At 42.0% G+C, this 23173-nt stretch overlaps 2 protein-coding genes across 4 annotated transcripts in view; both read right to left on the bottom strand.

Moving 5' to 3' along the window:
- The window catches only part of Anapc4 (anaphase promoting complex subunit 4), a 31894-nt gene extending 18879 nt beyond the window's left edge, over positions 1-13015 (bottom strand). For 2 of the 3 annotated variants that reach the window (XM_050149597.1, XM_050149598.1), the window contains exons 1-10: positions 12705-13015; positions 11332-11437; positions 7440-7572; positions 5725-5799; positions 5566-5592; positions 5429-5473; positions 4799-4883; positions 4079-4183; positions 2329-2412; positions 1193-1279 (exon numbers count right to left, since the gene is read on the bottom strand). In XM_050149597.1, the coding sequence (XP_050005554.1) occupies positions 1193-1279; positions 2329-2412; positions 4079-4183; positions 4799-4883; positions 5429-5473; positions 5566-5592; positions 5725-5799; positions 7440-7572; positions 11332-11437; positions 12705-12833 (876 nt within the window). In that variant the 5' untranslated portion in view covers positions 12834-13015. Of the gene's footprint in view, positions 1-1192; positions 1280-2328; positions 2413-4078; positions 4184-4798; positions 4884-5428; positions 5474-5565; positions 5593-5724; positions 5800-7439; positions 7573-8289; positions 8384-11331; positions 11438-12704 lie in introns of those variants that run through there. The other variant, XM_050149599.1, reaches the window with a different exon arrangement.
- Positions 13016-19318: 6303 nt separating this feature from the next.
- Zcchc4 (zinc finger CCHC-type containing 4) overlaps positions 19319-23173 on the bottom strand; it is a 39645-nt gene continuing 35790 nt past the window's right edge. The window contains exon 13 of the mRNA XM_050150229.1: positions 19319-20183. Within this exon, the coding sequence (XP_050006186.1) occupies positions 20114-20183 (70 nt within the window). The 3' untranslated portion in view covers positions 19319-20113. The remainder of the gene's footprint in view (positions 20184-23173) is intronic.

The following is a 23173-nucleotide window of genomic DNA, read 5'->3' as shown; positions in this document are numbered from 1 at the left end:
AACCACACTGCCTGGCTTCCTTTGCTAATATGCTCCTGCCAAGATGCCACTGAAGGGACTCTAGGCAGCCCGAGCATAGCAAACATGGCTCTGGCAGGCCTTGTCCTTCTCCCTCAGTCCCCCTGCCTTGCTAAAGAACCATTACATTACATTCCTAAAGCGAGCCACCAAGACCTATTCTCTTATTTGGTCACTTCTCCAGAGGCCGACTGCCAAGGTCCAGCTATCAGAGTATTGAAGTCTAGTAATCAAAAGTCCCCTTTGGCTCCCCTAATTAACATGCCCAATTAAAATTAAGCACCTCATCCTAACACGGGCTTTCCCCTTTAACCTTTATAAACCACCATTTTCCTATGTGCCGTTTCTGTCTCCTCTCCAGAGGCAGTCCTTTGTCCCCCTCCAGGACAAGTACCCCTTCCCCTCTCTCTTGTTCCCTCCCCCTTCTCCCTCCTTCTCTATCTCCTGTCTTTGTCCCTTAGCCCCTTGCCCTCCACCCCTTTGTGTTGAGAGCTAGGTCTTGGGGGTCCTGAGCCATTACCAATCCTTTCAGCCCCTGGAATGAACCCTCCTCAGTATTCGGAGAACAAGTGATGCTACACAACCCTGAACTTTGGGAATCTGAAACTAGGAGCTTAGTAAACATCTGTTCTTGATAGATTATCCAGCCTCAGTTCTTTGTTTCAGCAACAGAAAACTGACGAGCACAATTCTTTTTGCACACCCCCAAAATACTGAGGGTATATCAACCCATCTGAAACAAATAATGATCTTAGCCTTTTACAAATCAAACTAATTTTACTCTTTTTTTAAGATTTTTATTTTAAATCACATGTGTATGTGTGTGCGCATGTGCGTGTGTATATGCACACCCACATGAGTATAGGTACCCTCAGAGGCTAAAGACATCAGAGTTCTCTGAAGCTGGTGTTACAAGTCGGATGTGAGCCAACCACTGTGAACTTGGGCCTGCTACGAGAGGAACAAATGCTTTTAACTACTGAGGGATCTCTCCAGCCTGCCACCTTTAGGTAGCTCTGTAGCTCTCATCAACCTTGAACTCATGGCAAACTTTCTGTCTTGTCTTTTTGAGTGTTGGGATTATAGCTTGAACCACCTTGTCCAGTTCTGACCCCATATATCTCATAAAACAAACAGAGAGAATGTACTCTATCTCCACAGGAGAGTTCATTACCTGCACAAACTTGGTGAGACGAGAGTCCATCTGCATCAGTATTTCTTCCCATGCTTCACACATACAAGTCAGCGACAAATTTATATACTATTAACAAAAAAGATAGTAAAAAAATCAAAACAACACGTTATTTCATTCTTCTTTGGCTAAGCATCAGAGAAATCCAGAGTTTACTTTCAACTACTCTTCTAACTCATTAAAGCTGTAGGAAAAAGAAGAGCCTGGCTACGCTTTGGTAATCACTTAGCTAAGAAACTAAATTATCCAGTGATTCTTACAAATTTACAACAACACATTCCCAGGATTGTGTCTGGGAAAACAAGTATCCTTGTGCTTTTTATATTTCATGCATACCATCGCATGCTGCTGTGTTCAGCTCTCAACTGCCAGACAGGTCCTAAGAAAATACCAACCTCTAGAAACCAGAACATCAATCAAAATAAGAACCGGAGTAAAGCAAACAAAAGATCAGTAAATCTTTGTAGGGGCTCCATCCGGGTACACTGTCTAGCCCGGCCTGTGTCTTGTTCTAACAACACATCAGAAACAGTGTGACTGCGCCCAAGGTCTCAGAAGTCTTTGCCTCCTTAGACTCACGCTGCTGAGACTTCTGTGGCCATCGCCATGTGGACGAGCATAGTCGAGCTGCTAGAAGAGGATGCAGAGCAGAGACAAAGCCACTCCAGCACTGGGACACACATCTGTTTGCAAGATCAGTTTCTTTAAAGTGAGCTACATCAGCCATACGTCTAAAGAACCATCTGGATCAGTCTAGTCCAAACTGCTCACCTACAAAACTATGAGCTACTTTAGGATGGATTTATTATGAAAAAAAGCTGAGTCATATGAAGACTCTTTCTCCACAATTTATCTATAATTTGTTTTAAGTTGCATTTTCATTATGAATAGCTTAAAAGATTTACAGGATTTTCCCCTTTTCTTTTGGAGGCAATTAACAGGATTGGTCAGGAGACTGTCAATTAAATTTTCAACATTTGCTTTAACAAATATTATAAGATTAGCTTATAGCACTTCTATTGCAGGTAGCTTTACAACAAACTTTTGGTGGTTTTTCTTTATGGAAAATTAGAAACTTCCAGTAAAATGCTAACATGAAGCAAGTTTTAGATTCATACCTGTAAGAGAGCTGAGATGTGAGTAAACTTTCTGGCCATCCGAGTTACTTCGGGTAAGTAGGAATACAGCAGATTGGTTTCAAGCTATAAAGTAAAACAATAAATAAAATGGGTCACAGGAGCATTTGCTTGTTTTGAAGATAAATCAATCTCGCCCAGCTCAAAAACAAACAAGTCCTTAGCACAGAGAAGGGTCTGTATCTAACTACATGCCAGAGAGCCTCTTAGCAGAATTCTGCCCATTAAGCACAATGGATTTTGGAAACCAGTAAGTGACTACCTCGAGATTTCCACCTAGGGCCCAGCTCTGAGCCATCCCTCCCTTTTGTGAGATACAGATGCAATAACCTATAACACCATTATGAGAATATTTAAAATGTCCAGAGATTAATGTAAAATTTTAATACAAGTAAAAATAACTAAAGGATGTGGATTAAAACACGAATATCAGGAGTATGAGTCATTTTTCAATGAGGTTGTCATTATCCATTGTGTCTGGGCTTGGAGGCATAAATCTGTGATCACAGTGTTTGGGAGGTATTGGCAGGAGGAGGAAGTTAAGGTCGTCTTCAGCTATATGCAGTGAGATGGAGGCAAAGCCTAGGGCTCATGAGCTCTAATCTCAAAACTACAACAAAACACACACCTAACACAAACCTCACAGAAAAAAAAATCACTTTATGAGAGCTCAGATACAAACGTGATAACAATTTCTCAGCCTCACAAATAAGAGAAATGCAAACAGCTACAGTCTGGGCTCTTTGATGTTCTGAACAGAGACTGTAGGAAGGACTGCAAACACCACATCTCTTATTCTTTTCTTCCCACTTCTGAGCGTTCACACATACTTAGGTTAAAGCATTGGGACAGCTCAGAAGAAATACTTGGGAAGACTTCTTGACAAAGCATGGCTATGATCTAAATATAGAAGCCTAGTCAGTATCCTAGTCTACAACATAAACCACAGTTTAAAAGATGTTCCCCCATCCCAAGTGATCACTTGACGCATGTGGCAATGCGCTGGCTGAGAACACAGCTGGAAGCAGAAAGCCTAGCATGACTTTCCAATCCTGCAACAGCACTGAGTTACTACACTCCTGTGTGCCTGCAGTCCTACCTACAAATGAGGACAACGGTAGCACCTACCCAGTACATGACTGTGTTCAAGCACTAAGCACTTGTCAGATAGTAAGTGACCTTTCATTACTAGAAAAGACAAAGTCCTAAAGATATATTCAGTATAAAGCTACACTGGTCAAGTAACCAATCAGTAAGGCCATAATAGACCATCAAAATAGTTTTTAACTATAGAAATTAAATTGCAGTGTGAAAGAAATAATATTCCGTACAATAGCATTCAATATATAGGATTTAGAAATCATAAACAAGCTTTTATATTTTATTTTTAGACTCTAGTGATATGAGTAATTAAAACCTGTAAGGAGTGGGGTATGGCTCATTGTTAGAGGGCCTGCTCTACACATGTGAGACCCTGAGTTCAATTCCTAGTACCAAGGAAAAAACTCTCTATAAAAACCATGTATGTAGCCAAGCAATGGTAGCATACCTTTATCCCCAGCACTCAAGAAGCAGAGGCAGGCAGATCCCTGTGAGTTGGAGGCCAGTCTGGCTTACAAAGTGAGTTCCAGGACAGGCTCCAAAGCTACACAGAAAAACCCTGTCTCGAAAAACAAACAACAACAACAAAACCCCCATGTACCTGCTATTGCTGTAAGTGTCTAATACTCACCTGAAAATATGAAACCTCTGCTTCCCCACTGCTGGAAACCTCTGTGACCACTGATAAAGACTTCAAGTCGCTTGATAAACACAGAGCAAGACAAGTACCGGCAATCTGCAAAGACAGTTAGCGCCATGCCAATACATTTGCTATACTGACAGGCTGCATCTGCTTACAACAATGGGAGCAAAAGTTCACACAAACTTTAAAAAGTAGAAATGCATAACCCTGGTTCCTGACATAGCTATGGGGTGGCCCAAGGACACACCAACACTCTCTGTCTGTCCTCCTCCCTTGAAGGGGCCCACACCAAATACTGGAGAACCAAGACAATCCATAGAATCTGAGATACTCTCCCCCTTCCTGAGTAAGAAGAGCGAGCTACGGAGAAAATGAAGACTTCACAACCCAGGGAGAGCTGGTACCGAGCTGAGGGCTGCTTTTGTGACTGCTTTCACATGCCAATCACCCACTTTCACTCCTGCCCACTGCAGACTTAAAAACAACCAATCATAATCAAGTGGACCATGCCAGTCTGTAAAAGGGAAAAACTTGACTAGTTCCACCAGTAGCTCCTGACCGCTACAAACACAGGAACACTAAATTCTATCTTACTAAAATTAACCTCTAAACATTTCAACGTGAACAAAGTTAACCTGCCCTCTCCTTGTTCTGTAAGTAAATCAGCTGCTGTTTTCTAAGAGAAACTGAAAATTTTGAAGAACTTACCCCTGTTACTCGGGCAATTTTGAACATCCCATAAGCATAAAGCTCAATAAATCCAGAGCTTCCTCCAAGGACAAGGATGTTGAGCCTGATTGAGAACAACGCAACACGCTGACAGCAGAGCTGAGACAGAAGCTGCCAACCGAAGCTTACAGCTGCTCTGCACACAGAGCAAGCCCCGCTACTAAGGCCTGCTACTATTTTTTTTTTTTTTCAAAATGAACAACAGATTTCCCAATAGCTTCCCAAAAAAATTCTGTTGGTAAAATTCCCTGGTACCAACTGTATTTCACACAATCAGTAATGAAATGATCCATCTGCCAACTAACACACAGTGCCATCAGTTCCTATGATGGTAATAAAAAATACATTAATTAGGCTTTAAAACTTGGGAAATTCAAATTAAATCTAGAAACCCTAGCACCTCTATCCTGTTCAGATGCACTACGACATTACTAAAATTTAGAAAAGTCAATGGCCACACAATAGACACTGCTATCTGTATGCTGTTCAGAGATTTCAATGTCAACAGTGAAGTAACAAGATGAAGAATCCGCTGCTCACGTTCTGAAAACTGCCACAGACACAAAACATCAACTTCAAGAAATAAAATAAGACATCTGTAAAATTTACCTGACATCTCCTAAGAGCTTAATAATTTCATCAGAATTTTCTTCACTAAAACAAAAACATAAATTGGGTCATCCTTCAATATTATCTTTCAAATAATAAAAGACCACCTCATTTGAAAATAAGAAAGGTATACTTACCTAAATATTTTTGAGGTGTTGCTGTAACTATAAGAAAATAAGAGATAAGAGAAAAGAGAGATAAGGTTTACTCTTGAGAAATGCATGGGAAACTGGTAACATGTTAAAGCAGAATAGAAATGGCAGGGTTCATTCAAGAGAAATAAAACCGATACGTACTTTTTCGGCAGTGTGGGCAGCTTAGGCAAGAGAAGGTTGGATTCATCCTCAGCATTATAAAATGATGTTAAGACACTAAAAGGGAGGGGGAACCAAGTATCACACAACAGCAAAGATTCGACTTCTCTTTCCATTAAAAATAAATGCAGTAAAAAAAGATTCCTAATTTTATAATTTTACCACAGAGATACATATAAAACACTGTTAGCAATCCTGTGTGATAAGACGAAGAGGGAATTGGGCTTTTTGTTTCAAAACAAACCGACAAACACCTACTCACTGTACATATAGAGGAATATCAAGAAATGATTGTCAGCATATGAAATATATTTATATGTATTCAATATTCAGATAAACTGTGAGCTCATGATTTCTGAATTTGATCTTAGAAACCACAGTAAACAAAGTGCTAAGAATCATTTAAAGCAACTTAGAGTAATTATTGTATCATTTAATAACTGGTTCTATGGCTTATACCGACTTGGGGAGGTGGCAGTCTGGTGGGTATATAAAACTATGCCATTTGCCATTATTTCTGAATAGTCTATATTTTTTATTCTTTTTGGATTTATTATGTGAATGTGTGTTCTGCCTGCAAGGATGTGTATACACCACATATGTGCCTGCTGCCTGAGGTCAGAAGAGAGCAGCAGATGCCTGGAACTGGGGTTATGGATAGTTGTGAGCCATTGTGTGGATGCTGGAAACCAAACCCAGGTCCTCTGCAAGAGCAGGAAGTGTTCTTAACTGCTGAGGCATCCTCCAGCTTCCTGAAATATTCTTCACAGCTGGGATTATAGGTGTGCACCACCATGGATGGCTCAGGAATATCTTTATTGCCTTTTCTTTTTCAGTTCTACCTCCAAATACAATCAGAAGTAAATGGCTGAGAAAGTGAGAAAGCAGTGACCTGAAATCATGGTTTTCACCCTGGAACACACAGTACTAGAATCTCCCTTTGGACATGTTCTGTTTCCCTCACCTTCTAAACTCACGTAACTATCTGTTATCCTTGAGCATCTGAAGATGGTTGATCACTTTGGCTCATCTTTAATGAATTTCAAACTCGGGCTAAATCCTTGTCCCCTGTTTCTTATGTACTGCTTAAGAAAGTTGTCAATTAACATTCAGGATTTATAACTTCATTTGATAATAATTTAGTGAAAATCAGTAAGAAAAAAAACTACTGGAAAAAAGGACTCAATTTTCAAAAATCCTTCTGTCCCCAACATGAGCCAGTGGTGTCACTGATGCCTTAGAAGTTCCTCACATCAACCCAGGCATTCCCTCATCTACACAGACTAGGGAAAAACTGTTCCAGGGAACAGGGGAAAGACCCAGGCCAAGAACACAGAAGGAACCCATCAGGCTGTCTGCTCCATCCAGCACTATTCATGCCCTAGGAATATCCATTAACACAGGACAGAGCTCCTTGCAAAACAAACGGCACACACACAAATAAAATAAGCACACCCACTCTATCTAAAGCTGCAGGCACACGGAATCACAGCACTGACAGTCATTTCCACTCTAAACAATGAAAATTCCAGCTGCTGGTGCCTGTAAAATGTCCACGATCACCCTACATTTGGGAGACAGAGAAGCAAAAGGATCTCAAGCTTGAGGATGGCCTAGCCATAGAGCAAGGACATGTCTCAGAAATAACATGACAACAAGCTTGGAAAACATCCCAAGTCTTCCCCATGATTTTCTACCTGCTTTCCACAGTCACCTCCATCCAATGCATACAGGAAACCGGAGCCTCCACGGAGAAAGAGTGTAAGCTTTCAGGCTTTTCTACATCACACAAAATAATCTTCTTGGTATCAGCGAGAGCAAAGGCCAAAACTAAAACAAGTAAGAAAATAATCAGACTAAATTAGCATGATTTCACTTACTGTCCAATTTTACTATTTCAAACACATTCTAATTACCTAAAAATTCTTTTTTGAGGGCCAGCAAGACGGCTCAGCAAGTGGAAACTTTGGTTACTGGCCTGACTGAGTTTTCCCCGGATGCCACAGGGTGGAAGAATGGAGACAAACAGGCTGTCCTGTCTCAGCACAGGCGTCCCACACATCACAAGCAAATGTAACTAAAGCAATTTTTTTAGTTTTCCAGCTTTTATTTTTTGAGACTATAATTACATCATTTCCTTTTCCCTTTCCTCCCTCCAAATCATCCCATATACCTCTCCTTGCTCTCTTCCAAATCTTCCAAATTCATACCACCCCTTTTTTAATTTTTCTTTGTTTTCATTTTTTGAGACAGGATCTCTCTGTGTAGCCCTGGCTGTCCTGGAATTTGCTCTGTATACCAGGTTGGCCTGAAACTCAGAGATTCACCTGCCTCTACCTCCCCAGTGCTGGGATTAAAGGTGTGCACCACCACGGCCTGGCTTCTTTCAATTAACTGTTGTTACGTATATACATATACATATTCCTGAGTACATATATACAATCTGCTCAGTTTGTATGTTACTTGCACGCTTCCAGGGCTGCCCACTTGTAATGGATAGACGATTGTGTACTCTTCCCTGAGGAAGACCATGTCTCCTGTTCTCACATTTCTTAGTTGCCTGTAGTTCCTTGTGCAGGGTGAGGCCTCCTGGGCTTTCTCCTGTTCACATTAACATTTCCATTGTTTCTTTGTTCAGCTCCTGTTTAAAGAGCCACGTTGGTGAGACTTTTATGGGTTTATCTATTCCTTTAGGTAATATTTTAGAAAGTAAAGAGATCCTTGCATATAGTTATGCCTATTACTTAAGCTTATTGTCACATGTTCAAACTACTTCACCTGTCTACTATCTTCCCACATATTCTATTTATTAACTTACACAACAAAGTCTCTAGACTGGGACCTGCTTTCAACAAGAAAATATCTAACAGGTGCCGGGAGATTATTCACAAGATATATACCATCGTTGTTATCTCCCCCAGCCCTGTTCAAAAGCCTACAAGACAGGAAGTGGCTCCATTTGCTGTTTGCTTAAAATCTTTTTATTCTCTTTATTCCATCCCATGCTAAGAAACAAGGTGAACAGATACCTCTGACTGTGGCTGAATTATCTAATGTAGTTCCTTTAGGTAAGTCATTATCTCCTAACACGCACAATTTCAGAGCTTCAAAGCAGAGTTTCACCTGACACTCCTACAAGCCACTGCCTGAAGAAGGCTAAACCAGCCTGTCCCCCCCCCATCTTTATGTCTTTTGTTCTGGCTTTTTTTTTTTTTTGCTGTGCTGGGAACTAAACCTAAGCTCCCTCACACATTCTACTACTAAGCTATATCCCTAGCACTCTCTTTCAAGCAAATACTAATAGCAGCTTTATTTGTGTTAGCTAGCAAATGGAAATGACCCAGATGTCCTTTAAAATCCAGCCCATTTTACTTTTTATTTTGAAAAAAGGTCTCACTAAGTTGCCACGGCTATCCTCAAACTCACTCAAGTCAGTTATCCTCCTGCCTCAGAACTCCAAATAGTTGGGATTATAGGCCTGCACCACCAGGCAAGGGCTCCAGCCACCATTCTCAAAAAACTTAAAATGATTTGAAATGACTGCTTTAATAAAAACATAAAATTCTGTTTATATGAGACACATTTTAACACACACTTGGCTTTAATGATTTCTCCTGGATCTCCTTTACTTAAGTCCTCAAAATGTGTGGCAGTCAGAGAACAATTTACGGGGCTCATTTCTCTTCTCTCATCAAGCGTGGACTGTAGGTCAGGTTCTTCGGCTCTGAGGCTTGGCGACAAACACTGATCTACATAGCCACGTCCCTCTGATTTATACACTTTACTCATCTTCTAAGAAAACGTAGAGGATGCGTGTGGTATTTTAAAGCATTCCTAAAAATTCCTTTATTCTTTTATTTTATGTGCATTTGTGTTTTGCCATGGGTGTTGGGTCCCCTGAAACTACAGTTACAGACTGTTGTGAACTGCTATACGGGTGCTGGGAATCAAACCAGGGTTAGTGCTCTTAACCACTGAGCCATCCCTTTGGCCCCTGGAAATTCTGTATTTAGGAATTAATCTAAGGAGTTAATCACACCAAGTTCTCCTACCTGTTCAGAATACTTAACTTATCCACTGCTTAAAAGCTGAAAACTGGCAATAAAATAAGCATTATGACCAAAAGATGTAAAGTGCAATATATAAATACAATGGTATGTGCTCATTTAACGTCGCAAATCTGTTTCTATTTGGCCTGAACAATCAGCCTGAACAAAATGTATTGGAATAATATGTATTAAATGAATTCTGATGGGAGTGCACAAATGGATCTCTGCACACATATTTTATCAGGGAGTGTTGTCAAAATGGTTCACCAAAACACATTTATTGCTAGGTGATATGATTTTTTTTGCATTCTTTTTTTTTTTATTTTGATATACCCTAATTTATATATAAATACTTTTATATTAATTTAAAAAAGAACACACAATTTACAGTTCATCAGAGAAATGAACCAGGAATAAGGACTCCACAGTAAAAATATGAAAAACAGAAGCTTAAGAAATATACCAGCAAATTATAACAAAATGATTAAAATAGAACTTTTAACTAGAAAAAGTGAACTTCAGGGTAGAAAGTTTTACTTAAAATAAATTACTTGCTATTACATGTTTTAGTTTTTAAGAAATACGATTTTAAAGAAGTTTTAAGTACTTATTTATATTTATCTAGAAAAAAATCAAGCAAGAGGACATATTCATTTTACAAAGGTAATTTGCATTTTGTTTTAAAAGTACCTTCAGGTTTGTTCAATCTTTTACCATAGTAATACAATGTTGTCATCTACACAGTCCACATTGGAAAACTGTGCAACCGCATGTGCAAACAAACAAACAAACATGTTTTGAACATGTTAACAATTTCGTATTGGGCCACACTCATTGTTATCCACAGCCCTATGTATAGCCTACAGACCACAGGTTAGACACCCTGATGAACTTCAGGCTGCAGCCCATAGCATTTTACTATTCTGACACTGTAAAACAAGAAACTACCAATGTAAAAACACTCACACACACACCGAACAATCAGACCTTGTGGAAATGGAGGCATGGTCACAGTGGACAGGCCCTCAGGTGTGGTAAGCTGCCTGCACACAGGGTATTGACGAACCTCACATTCAGTGCTAAATGAATTGGGTGGAAAAGAAGGCTCTGATGGCACTGAATGGACTGATGAGTGGTGACCAACACTTGTCAAACAGTGCAGGACAAAAGAGCAGCGAGAACACAAGCCGAGTGTTAGGCTCCGATCCCATGTTCCACAAAGCTCACTGTTGCCAGCAACAGACTTACATGAAAAAAATTTTAAACATTCTAAAAAAAAAAAATCCCAAACTAGTATTTATAATTCTAATATAAGGTCAGGTTGATAACACATCTTTAGTCCCAGCACTTAAAGGCAGAGGCAGGTGGAGCTCTCTAAGTTCTAGTCCCAGGCCAGTCAGGGCTCTACAGTAAGACCTGGATAACAGAAACAAAATCATAACTAAAATATTCCAAGAAAAATGTATTCTTTTATAAAACAGGCTTCCTTTTAGAATATACTTTGTGAAAATGAAGAGTATGTTTATAGCATCATCATTACGTTTGCCATCTGGTCTCCAGGCCAAACAGGTCACTTCTTTTCCTGTATTTTCATTTGGCGGAAAACTCCAAACTCGATGAAAACTTGCAAGTCGATGAAGTAAAACCTAAGACGAAAAGATGTAAATAGCAGAAACTTGCAGACTCATCTTCAGAAATAAAAGAGACCTAGATCCACAGAATAAAATTGTTTAATTATTATTTGAGTACTTAGCTATCCAAAGAACAAAAGAGAACAGTGTCTGAATGAATATGAGATATTTTCAAAGACACGGGTGAACTGAGAAGGCCCAACTTACCCTGCACCCTAAACATACTTGTATGAGTATCATGCCTACATGAATGCATTTGTACCATAACTGGGCAGTCAGTGCCTGAGGAGGCCATAGAAGGGCATCTGAGCTCCCCGGAACTGGCGTTCCTGTTATACCGGCGCTATGGGCCAAACCCTGACCAAGAACACCAAGTGCTCGTGATTGCTGAGCCATGTCTCCAGGCCCTTTTAAACTTAGTTTTTGGTAAAGGTGAAGACTATCCAAGCCGACAACAAAAGCAGTCACACCAACAGCACCAAAGGGTAGGCGTGGCAAAGTAAAATAACAACAACTGCGACTTTAGCCCGTGCTTTCCGCTACGTCACGCTCTGGCCATGGATCTCAGGGCAAAGGCATGGCAGTCACCATGATAATGCAACTGGGCACACTAAGTTTCCCTAGATCGCCCTCCCATCTAGTTTTCCATACTTGGCTGCATACACACCAGTTACCTGGCTACTGTCAGGGTAAAACTGCCAAAAGGGGAGGAGAAAACAGGCATGGGTGAAGGTTTCCTTTCAAGATGGCTGCCGAGTAAACAGTAATTCTCGACAGAAAGTTGGAGTATGCTTTGGTCATATACCCGATAAAGCATGTTCCACTGGCAACGCTCGCACACGTTCTGCCAGGAATCCTGTGAGACACCGGCCTGTAAACTTAATGATCTTTTAAATAGTTAGCTAGATGTCACCAAGATGTAAACACTCTGAAGCATCCTCCGTAGCAACTTCACACACACATTTCCAGCTAGACGTGACAACAGTTCATCTTATTCTTCTGAAAGCCATCTCTGGGTGGAGTCTGTGGAGTCTGCTCGGATGGTGCATCCCTGGCCAGATCAATTCACGGCTACCTGAGTGTGCACAACTTTGTGGGCATTTGTTCTTTTAACCACAAAGGAAATAGAACTATAAACCACGTTTAGCAGAGAGGGTCCTTTACGTGAGGTCAACTGCCACGATGTGATGATGTAGGGGCAGGGCAGACAGCTGATCCGCCATTTCTGCAAAAGGGGAAACTGAGGCTGGAGGCGTGACGGGTTCCTCGCAGGCTCACTTACCTCGCCTGAAGTGTTGGCCAAAGCAATGAGGTCCCGCTTGGGCGACCAGACCAGGAAAACAATCTCCTGTGGCAGCTGCTTCTCTCCCACCACCCGGAAGGATGGGAAACAAGTCGGAAAGCGCAGCATGGGGACGGTCCTGCAACGATGCTCAGGGGAAGGCCGCAGGAGCACCGGGCCACTAGCCTTGGCGCAGAGTCCTGCCTGCAGCGGTACCTGCCAGAGTCACAAACCCGACCTACACCTAGCCAGCAGCCTTCCCCGCCCTCTCCCTCCGCCCTCCGCGCTCAGAGGAAGCTTCCGGCGGCGCCGACGCTTGGACGTCCTCGCGAGAGGAAGTGAGTGGCGCGCCAGCGGAGCGGGGCGGGGCGAGCGGACGAGGGGCGGGCTGTGTGGGCGGGGCGGGCGAGTGCGGCCGGCAAAGCTGTAAGCGCCAGGGCGGAGTGTGCTCTGAGGTCCTATTTCTGCTAATACCGAGAGCAATCCTTAATGTGTATGTGCAGATCTATGGGAACCCTTCCGGGTCTTTTCCTTTTGCTTAGAAATTCTCTGCTGTGGAGAAAGGCATTGCCACAGGTTTATGCTCTGATCAAAACTCCCGATCCACACACTGGACCGTCTTTGATACCTCTTGGTAGTTTTCAGCCCTGGCTGCACAGCATAACTGGAGAGTGAGGAAAACAACAACAAACAAACAAACAAACAACAAGCCTCCCTATCGAGCAGCATTTTAGCAAATTAAAAGTTAATTAAGCTTAAAAAAAAAACTAAATGATTCCGATTTACAGCCAAATGTTAAAGAGCTTTCACCCTCCGTGACATGGAACAAACAATAGTTTGATTTCTCACACTATTTAAAAGAGCACTTCACAAATCCACCACAGTTAAGAGGAACCAAAATTTATTCTACAGCTATCTAAGCACGCACGTGAGTGACTGTGTACAGACCCCGCCCAGGCAACGTCAGTAGGCGGTATGCTGATTATAACTGCACTGAGGGGCAGTTTCAATTATAAAGCCCTTACTACAAGATGGGAGAGCACTCTTCTGGGCAGAGTGAGCCACAGTTTATCATCCGAAGTACTCCTTTTTTCTTTCTTTCTTAAACTGTCTCCCCTACTCCTTCACTTGCTGCCTTGGAAAGAAATTCAGAGACTAACTCAAGTGACCCCAGTTTGAGGTTCTAATAGGAGTTCTAGAACAAACGGTATTTGCATGTATAAGAAACAAGTGTTGGCATTTATAGGAAACAAGGACTTATCAATGTGATTACTGTTACATATGAAACAAACAGCTCAGTGTATAGTAAGCAATGCATGATATTTATTAACGTGATACATTTATTTACCCTAAGGACGTTCCAGATTGGATAAGAAACACGTTAACATAATAGAAAAAGGGAAAACGAAATAAACGTCCAACCTTTTTTTAAGACATGGTAAATCCATCCTGAAGAATTCCATCTTTATACATTGACTCTCACATCTATGAAAAGGTACAGTTCACTAAACACTTCCAATTACGTTTTAGGGGAGGAGTAGCTTTAGCATGCTTCCTATTTCTACATAAAAGAATCTAACTGAAAAATTAAGGGGGATGTAACTGACTTTCTTAGGATTGCAGTTTGAGAGATCCTTTTAACGTCTGTGTTGCCCTGGGCCACACAGTTACTGATAAGTGACCAGGCGGTAATGTTCCCTTTTGCAGTTTGTTGTACAGTCGCACCATGCCCATTTGCAGATATAGAAATAGACCCACCCCCTCAGGCTGTTCCTTTTTGCCTCCAAATGGGGTCTCATTACGTTACCCAGGCAGGCTTTGAGCTCATCATCTAGCCTTGGTTTCCCAGAGTGGCTGGGATTCCAAACATGCAAATCCATGCCCAGCTCGGGCTTAGGTCCTCGGTGTGCACATTTAACACCCTAGCTTTCTGCTGGTTTACAGAGTACCATGAAAGAAACGCTAGAAATCCTGGTACTGACTAAGGGGCTAAAAGCCACCTCTCAGCGTTCTGAGATCTTCTCAGTCACTCTGGTACTATTCTCCTCCATCTTGCTGAGTTAACATTTATACAGAAGATACCTGAATTCAAACAGTAGTGTGACCTTATTTTCACTTTATTAAAATGACCTTCTTGGCTAACCCTCAAGTAATTTAACCCGTGTCTTCATGTTCCAATTAAAATTACATCAAATAAGTGAAATTGGATTTTTCCTTTGCATTTGGTGGAAGTGCTTCCTGACCCATGCAGCTCCAAGAGGGTTAGCCTCTTAAGGAACGTGGTTAAGGATCTGAGGCAGAAAGTGTTCTATTACCTGGCATGTCCACTTACTAAGTTGGTATTTATGTACACCAGCTAGCAGGAAAACAAACATATTATTCAGTATGCCAGCTTCCCATGAATGGAGGTCTTATGTGATGCAGGTGAGAATCTCTGGTCAAACTCAAGGAAGGCAAGAGACTTCCGCCATCAGTTCCTAGTCTGTACAGACCTAAGTGAGTACATTAAGTTATTCTAACACATGGAAAGATGAAATTCCCTGAAGAAAGTATTTTTAGAGAGAGAGAGAGAGAGAGAGAGAGAATTTTATTTCACTGGCCAGAGACGAGCTGCAGCTCTGTAGCTCCATAGGAGGGAACAAAGAGGAGGACATGGTAAGGAGGGGACAGGAAATCGGACCCTTTGTAGACTGTTTTCCATATTTAATTTTCTACATTACACTGAAAGGGCCAGTCACCAACGAAACATTTTTATTTTTACTCCCAAAGTCCAGCGTTTGTTTCTTTATGAAGTTCAAGGCCTCAGTGTCCTCCCATCACCTGCCATTGGACCATTATGAGGACCATTAGTCCCTGTGCAACTGTCCAGGCGGCCAGCTGTTCTGTCATTTCTCACAGTTTCTGAAGCCACTTACTGGCTCTTCCTGCTTACTTAGGTAATATAATTGCCTTCTCGGGTCTCTGATGGAGTTGAAGACTAGATAGTTATAGTTAGTTCTTTCCTTATTAACAAATTCAGAAAAGAAAAAACACATAAAGAGGTGTAAAGTGTATAGGGTTGAGAGACATCCAAAGACAGTTTTTGGTTGGTAATGCAAGTTGGGATAGAAAGTGAGTTAGAAACAACACTTCGAACTCACCGAGATAGGATAAATAACGGAGTATTTTCTCTGAATTTGTCAAATGTTAATGGACTAGACGTTGCTAATATAATTATTGTCTGTACATGTTTGTACATAGTTATTGTGCTTATTGTGTATAGTTTTTCTATGTTAGTCATAACCTCTTTATTTTAGACAAAAGGGGGAAATGTGTGATATCAGGTTTGTGTTCTGACAAATAAAGCTTGCCTGGAGATCACACTAAAGGTGGAGCTAGCCACTAGTTAACCATAGAGGTCCGGAGGTCTAGACAGACAGGCAGGAAGGGGTGAGGTGAAATGGAGACAGGAGCTTGGCCCTTTTGATTTCAGAAGTCAGAAAGAAAGGTAAGAGGTAACTGTGGCTGGTCCTTTACTTCTCTGATCTTTCAGCTTTTATCCCGTATCTGACTCCAGGTTTTCTAATTAAGACAAATTAGGATCACTTGCCACGCTACATCCCTCCTAGAGCTGTTGTCTGTTTTCCCTTTTTCACTCTTTCGAAGAAGACAAAAGCAAATCCTCTGCCTATCTCAGTTATGTCTGCAATGCCTCTAAAACTATGTTCTAATTGATCTTAATGTTAAAAACCCAGAGTCAAATATTAAGGGATGAAAGCTGAAAGATCAAAGAAGCATAGCGGGCAGCCACTAGAGTTCCTACCTCTATTGACTCCTCTAACCGAACAGGCTGGGCTCCTGTCTCTATGAATCCTCAGACAGAATGGGCCTGAGATCCTGTCTCCACACACCTTATATTCCTGTCTCCACCTACCCAGTGCTGGGATTAAAGGCATGTGCCTCCCAAGTGCTGAGATCTAAGATGTGTGCTACTACTGCCTGGCCTTTATGGTTACCTATTGGCTAGCTCTACCCTCTGATCTTCAGGCAAGCTTTATTTGTTACATCACAAACAAAATATTACCACATCCATCTAACTTTTACTGAGCACCTATAAAACACATGAGACAAAAGGGTAGATAAAATGGGTGCTGATGTTGGAAGTCTAAATCTTCCAGGGAGAAATAAAATCTGTAAACAGATTCTAACTTAGGCTTTTTCCATTAATTCATATAACTTAAATTAACCCACACCTTTTAATCTACATTCTTTTTTTTAAAGATTTATCTATTATGTACACAGTGTTCTATCTGCATGTATGCCTGCAGACCAGAAGAGGGCACCAGATCTCATTACAGATGGTTGTGAACCACCATGTGGTTGCTGGGATTTGAACTCAGGACCTCTGGAAGAGCACTCAGTGCTCCTAACCTCTGAGCCATCTCTCCAGTCCTTAATCTACATTCTTTTAAGTGGTTCAGTTACCTTTACTCTGTACTGCTCATCCTGTTTCCTCAACATCTAACTGGCGACACCCTGTTTCTTCTTCCCAGAGCTCTCTCTGTCTAGAAGTCATACCTATATCTCCTGTCTTCCTGTTGGCCACTTAGCTTCCAGCTGTCAGAGAACAACTGGAAGGAGTTGGTTCTCTTCCACCATTTGGGCTCCAACTATCAAACGCGGGCTTGGCAGCATCATTACCTACTAAGCCACCTTGGCAACCTGTTGTTGAAGGCTGCTCATTCACTTCCCGGCCGCCTAGACCCGAAATAACCACACAAAAACTGTATTATTACAATACTTCTTGGCCTATCAGCTTATGCATATTTCTAGCTAACCCTTACATCTTAAAATAACTCATCTCTATTAATTTGTGCATCACCACGAGGTAGTGGCCTACTGGCAAAGTTCTGGCTGGCAGCTCACGTCTTTCCCTTCTGGTTGCTACATGGCTTCTCACTGCCTCTGCCTCCTTTATCCCAGCATTCGGTTTAGTTTTCCAGTCTAGCTCTATTCTGCTAAGCCGCTGGCCGAAACAGCTTCTTTATTAACCAATGGCAATAAAACATATTCACAGCATACAGAGGGGAGTCCCACATCACCAACCCAGCACCAGATATTTTGTAATGTAAGAAAAATGAAATTTACCTGTAATTATTGTGCTGGCTACTTTTTTGTCAACAGGCCATAAGCTGGGGTCACTTTGGAAGAGGTTAACCTCGGTTGAGAAAATGCCTCCATAAGATTGGCCTGTACGGAGGTGGAGCATTTTCTTGGCTAATGATTAATATATGAGAGTCCAGCCTATTGTGGGTGGAGCCACCTCTGGGCAGGCTATCCTGGGTTTTCTAAGAAAGCAAACTGAGCTAGCCAGCCACTGAGAGTAAGCAGTGTTCCTCTGTGGCCTCTGCTTCAGTCCCTGCCTTCAAGTTCCTGTCCTGCTTAAGTTTCTGCCCTAATTTGATCCAGGAATATACAAGCCCTTTGCTCCCCAAGTTGCTTTGGGCTATGGTTTTTATCATAGCAATAGAAAGCAAATTACATTATTACTTGTGGGAGCTGGATACTCCTAATTGTATGGCAGTCAGAATTCTGAGCGACCTGGCAAGGCACAATTTGCACCTCCCACACAGAAGGTAGTCTCTTCTGTGTGGGAGACAGGTTCAATCTTGTGTAGCCCAGGGTAGCCTTGAACTAACAGAGATCCCTCTGCCTCTGTCTCCCGGGATTAAAGGTGCGTGGCACCACTGCCTGGCCTCTGACCTTCAGACAGGCTTTATTTGTTAAAACACAAACAAAACATCACCACACCACTATCCTTTTGATCGGCCCCAGGGCCCCAGACTTCTCACAGACACATCCACCAGTCCTGAATACAGGGAGTGGGTACAGTACTCACAGGGCTCCAGCTAACACCACGCCAAGAGGGCTCACTATGAGCTCCAGAGGAGCTGTTTGGAAACAAGAGAAAAGTCATTATGCAAATTAATCCATTTACAACTAATCAGTCTTAAATAGAAAAAGCCAGGTACCTAGCAGAGAAACGGAGCAATGAATTGCAAGTTCTAGGAGACGGAGCCACGCACGCACACACTCACGCACGCTCTTCAGTGCTAGCTAGGCACCTGGGCCAAAAGACAAGCATCTGGCCTCTGGGGTCACACGGTGCGCTCACTATCGAAAACCGAGAGCTGGGCACGTATGTCTTAGTCACAAACCAAATGTGACATGTATGTGATGCTTCCAGTGCCACACTGAAGACACAGAGGCTTCTAGAAGGGGATATGACCAAGGCCACATAGTCAGGAAGTGTTCCTCAGTGGGCATGAGGGTTCATCACTCTCCTGCCTTCTGTACCAGCTCCTCTCTCAGAGATAAACTATAGCGCAGGTAAAGACACTGAAATGGCAGGGCAGTCACAGTCCTAAGCATCCGTCCAACATCTGAGTGACCCACACCGTAAGACCACGCCTGATGACGTCAAGTCAACCCCGAGGATCCACACGGTGGCGAGAACAGGCTCTCACAAGCTGTCCTCTGACTTGCACATGCGCGCTGCGGCACACAGGGTACACATGGGCACACATACAATATATCAATTGGTTAATGCAAATAATAATAATACAGACAACTGGGAAAGTACTGAAAAATAAAGATTTAATAATAAAACAATTACAATCTTTTCATCTTTACAAGACTTTAATAACAATTTACCCCATCATATTCTGATACAATCTTTAAATATTTATATATCATACTTTTTGTTGAGTCTGGGCATGTCCAGCCTTTTGACATTACAGCATGACATCGTCTACAAAGTTCTTACTCAAGGACTGTGTGATTATGAAAAAAGTCACAAAGTCTTACAATATTTAAATGTGTTTATGATTCTGTGTTGGTCCAGATTCATAGCTATCCCGGAACACACATGGCCCATGGGTCATGGGCTGGATGTGCCTTAATGTCTTGCTTGGTCATTTTATAAAAATAGTTTCATATTTAGATTAAAACGCCTGACATAAGGAAAACTATGAATTTTCATTTGCATTAATATCTGGTATTATATGTAAACATACGCTTTATGCCCATTTTTCAGAAAAAAAGAAGCCAAAACAAAGACTGGTGGGAGTTAAAAGAGTGGACAAAGCATGCAGCCAGAACCAGGGAACCTGCTGAGGGTAGAAAGCTCCCAGGTCTGCAGAGGCCGCTGAAGGGGCTCGAAGCCCACAAATGCCACCTGCCTGCTCCTGAGCTCAGGAAGGCACACATCTTTGAAAGCAGCTGGATTTAAGTCCAGTGTTGCACTTGGAGAAAATGGCATCAAAGGTTGGACTATAAATCTTCCTTATTCTCAAGTCACTGGACATTTAAGAGCAGGGATATTGATGGGCCCGCTCCCTCCTCTTCTTTCTTCTTGGAGCAGATGTGATTCATGGATTGTCCTTCAGTGGCTCTGTTTTTATCTTATTGCTTCTTCTTTGCTTCTGCTTTCTGACAGTTCTGAAAAGCAAGGTGCTAAATTATTTTATGGAATGAGCACAGTGAATTATGTAATTACATTGGAGTTTAATTAACTGGCTAACCAAATAGGGAAATAGAAGACACGAAAGAATTTACTGTGTAGGAAGCATAAATCCTCGGTGTCCTAACCATGACGACAACGAAATAGACAGAGGCCTGATCAAGCAAAATGTTTCCGAAGACATTTCTTTAAAAGATGGGTACTACAGATTTAGAACACGCTATTCAGGACAGACACGCCACAGAAGTGAGCAGCCACACCAATGGGCTTGTCTCTCTGCTACATTTATACTGCTCAACTCAGCACTTCCATTTCCAAATCCCCCAATTACATTTCTCTCTCTCTTTTCCTTTTTTTTTTTTTTTTAAAGAAAAGGATTAATACATGCAGCAGTCAGCAGGGGCAGAAAAATAAAACAGCACAACAGGAAAAAAAATGACCACACGGAAGAGGGACCATTCCTAAAGCCCCAACGCTAATCTTCCTCTCCCTCCTAGGTGTAAAAATGCCAGCAAGGAAGTCAAGGGATTCCCAGCTTTTGTGTCCCAAGCTTCATGAAAACAAGCCTCTAAACGAACAGGCTGGAACTGCCCCTCTACGGCACGCCCAGCAGACAGAACAGGTCCTCTGCCCTGCAGGTCTCAGAGCCAAGCTACAGACAGCCTGTGGGCAAGATTACTGTGTATCCTCTCTATGCTGGCAGAGCCATTTACTCTGCCGAGGACTGGGCTGGCACTCACAGCACTGGGCACCTGGAAATGGCCTGACTACTTGGCAGCATCAGTCTTGAGAGTCAGAAGCCATGACTCTCTTAAGACGTAACAAGCTAGGCCCAGCTTGGTCTTCCCAGAACCAAACCTGGGTAAAGGGCTTCATGAAGAGTCAGCTGACTAACCCGAGGAGATCAAATCCGGGCCTCCCTTCTTGTTCCCTCAGTACAGTATCTGTGTCCGGTGTGGGGATATAAAATGAGCTAGCGTAGTCTTGAAAGTCAACGAGCTAGGGAACTGAGCAAAGCAGATCTCTCCCTTTCCCTTAATTGTTTTCAGGTGAAAAACTTGAGGCTCTGAAGTTCTAGAATCATCCAAGGAGAAAGGGGCAGGGCCAGTCTGACTCTAGATGTTTCCACGCTCTCCTGACGGTGACTACTAGCTGGTAGAACACCAGCCCCACGGGTCACTGATAGACATCAGCTGTGCGCAGCTTTCCTGCCACTCACAGAGCTCTGCCTGACTTATAGCGTCAATATGTTGTGCCATGGCCTGAGAATACGCACCAGCAGCCCCCCAAAACTTCACTTTTTATTGTTTCTTTGCATATTACATAAACCTCTTCTTTCAGCCAGTCATTTTCTTAAAGTAGGATACTTTCCTGATAAGTGAGGACTTAGCAAATTTAATTAACTCAAGTATAATCTCTAATAGAAAAATCAATGAAGCCATGTGTCTCTTCAAATTTTAAATTTCTCTTTGGTTCATCTACTCATAAGCAGGATTAAAAATGAACCAGAGTTCCCCAGGGAGTAAGCAGAAGGAAAAGAATTTAAAAGCATTCACTTGTAATGTAAATAAACAAAACTTTCAAGAGCTAAGTATGTGAGCGCGGGTGAATTGGCTGAGTAAAATTAATCATTTTAGTTTGTCTTAAAATTATCCTGACCAAGCATTTGTCCTCTAACCGGCAGGATTTATGTAACGGACACAGCGAGCTTCCACCACAAGAGGGAGCCAGCACCATTTCGGTTAGTTCACGGCCACAGAAAAATCTAACAGAAAAACAAAATACAAAAGGCAGCTGTAAAATGCTTAGGACTAAAAAATATTGCATGCCATGGTGTGCTCAAATGTTTCTTAAAACAACTGCTATATATAAAGGAAGCGCATTCGTCAGGGCTGGAGAGGTGGCTAGGTGGTTAAGAGGACTTGATGCTTTTTGCAAGAGGACCCATGTTTGATTCCCAGCACCCACGCAGCAGCTATAACCATCCACGACTCTAGTTCCAGGGCATCTTCTGGCCTCTGCAGACACCAGGCAGGCACATGGTGCAAATACATATGTGCAGGCAAAACAGTCATACAGATAATTTTAAAAAAAATTACGTATTTTTGTCAGTTTCATTATGCAGGTTTTTTAGAAGGCAAAGACAGAGTCTAAAAGAGTTCTCTCAGCGAAGAAAGCAATACTACCTAAGGACCACCAGGTACATTACACCACAAAGGATTTACTCTTTGAATGTTACTAAACATTCCAACAAACAGACTAATTTCTTTCTTTCTTTCTTTCTTTCTTTCTTTCTTTCTTCCTTCCTTCCTTCCTTCCTTCCTTCCTTCCTTCCTCCCTCCCTCCCTCCCCCTTTCTTTCTTTCTTTCTTTCTTTCTTTCTTTCTTTCTTTCTTTCTTTCTTTCTTTCTTTCTTTCTTTCTTTCTTTTCGTCAGGGTCTTACTATATATCCCTGGCTGGCCTAGAACTCAAAGATCTGCCTACCACTGCTTCCCTGGTGCTGGGAATTCAAGGTATGCACCACTATGCCAGGCAAACCAGCTTTTCTCAACAGTAGTAGAGAGTCTAGAATCCATTAGTAAACATCACAAGTCCCAGGTCACTGGACCATACAGCAAAACTGTCTCAAAATCAAAATGCACACCAAAATGAAGATTCAGTTTTCATATGCATTAATTCAAAGAATTAAAGGCATGTTGACCCCTGACTGTACTCAAAATTACACCGTAAATGATACACCCATCCTAGACCAAAGACAGATAGATGGGTTGTATTTTATTACTGAAGACTTCTAAGGGTAAAAAAAACAAAAATTACAAAATTCTCCATTTTTTTTTTTTCTTTTTTGAGATAGGGTTTCTTTTAACAGCCCTGGCTGTCCTGGAACTCACTCTGTAGACCAGGCTGGCTTCTAACTCATAGAGATCCACCTGCTTCTGCCTCTCAAGTGCTGGGATTAAAGGTGTGC

Source organism: Alexandromys fortis, unplaced genomic scaffold (genome assembly GCF_014885135.2).
Source record: "Alexandromys fortis isolate MF-2015 unplaced genomic scaffold, M_Fortis_MF-2015_v1.1 scaffold_0, whole genome shotgun sequence".
NCBI classification, from domain to species: Eukaryota; Metazoa; Chordata; class Mammalia; order Rodentia; family Cricetidae; genus Alexandromys; species Alexandromys fortis.
This window is presented reverse-complemented; position numbering and strand designations above follow the sequence as displayed.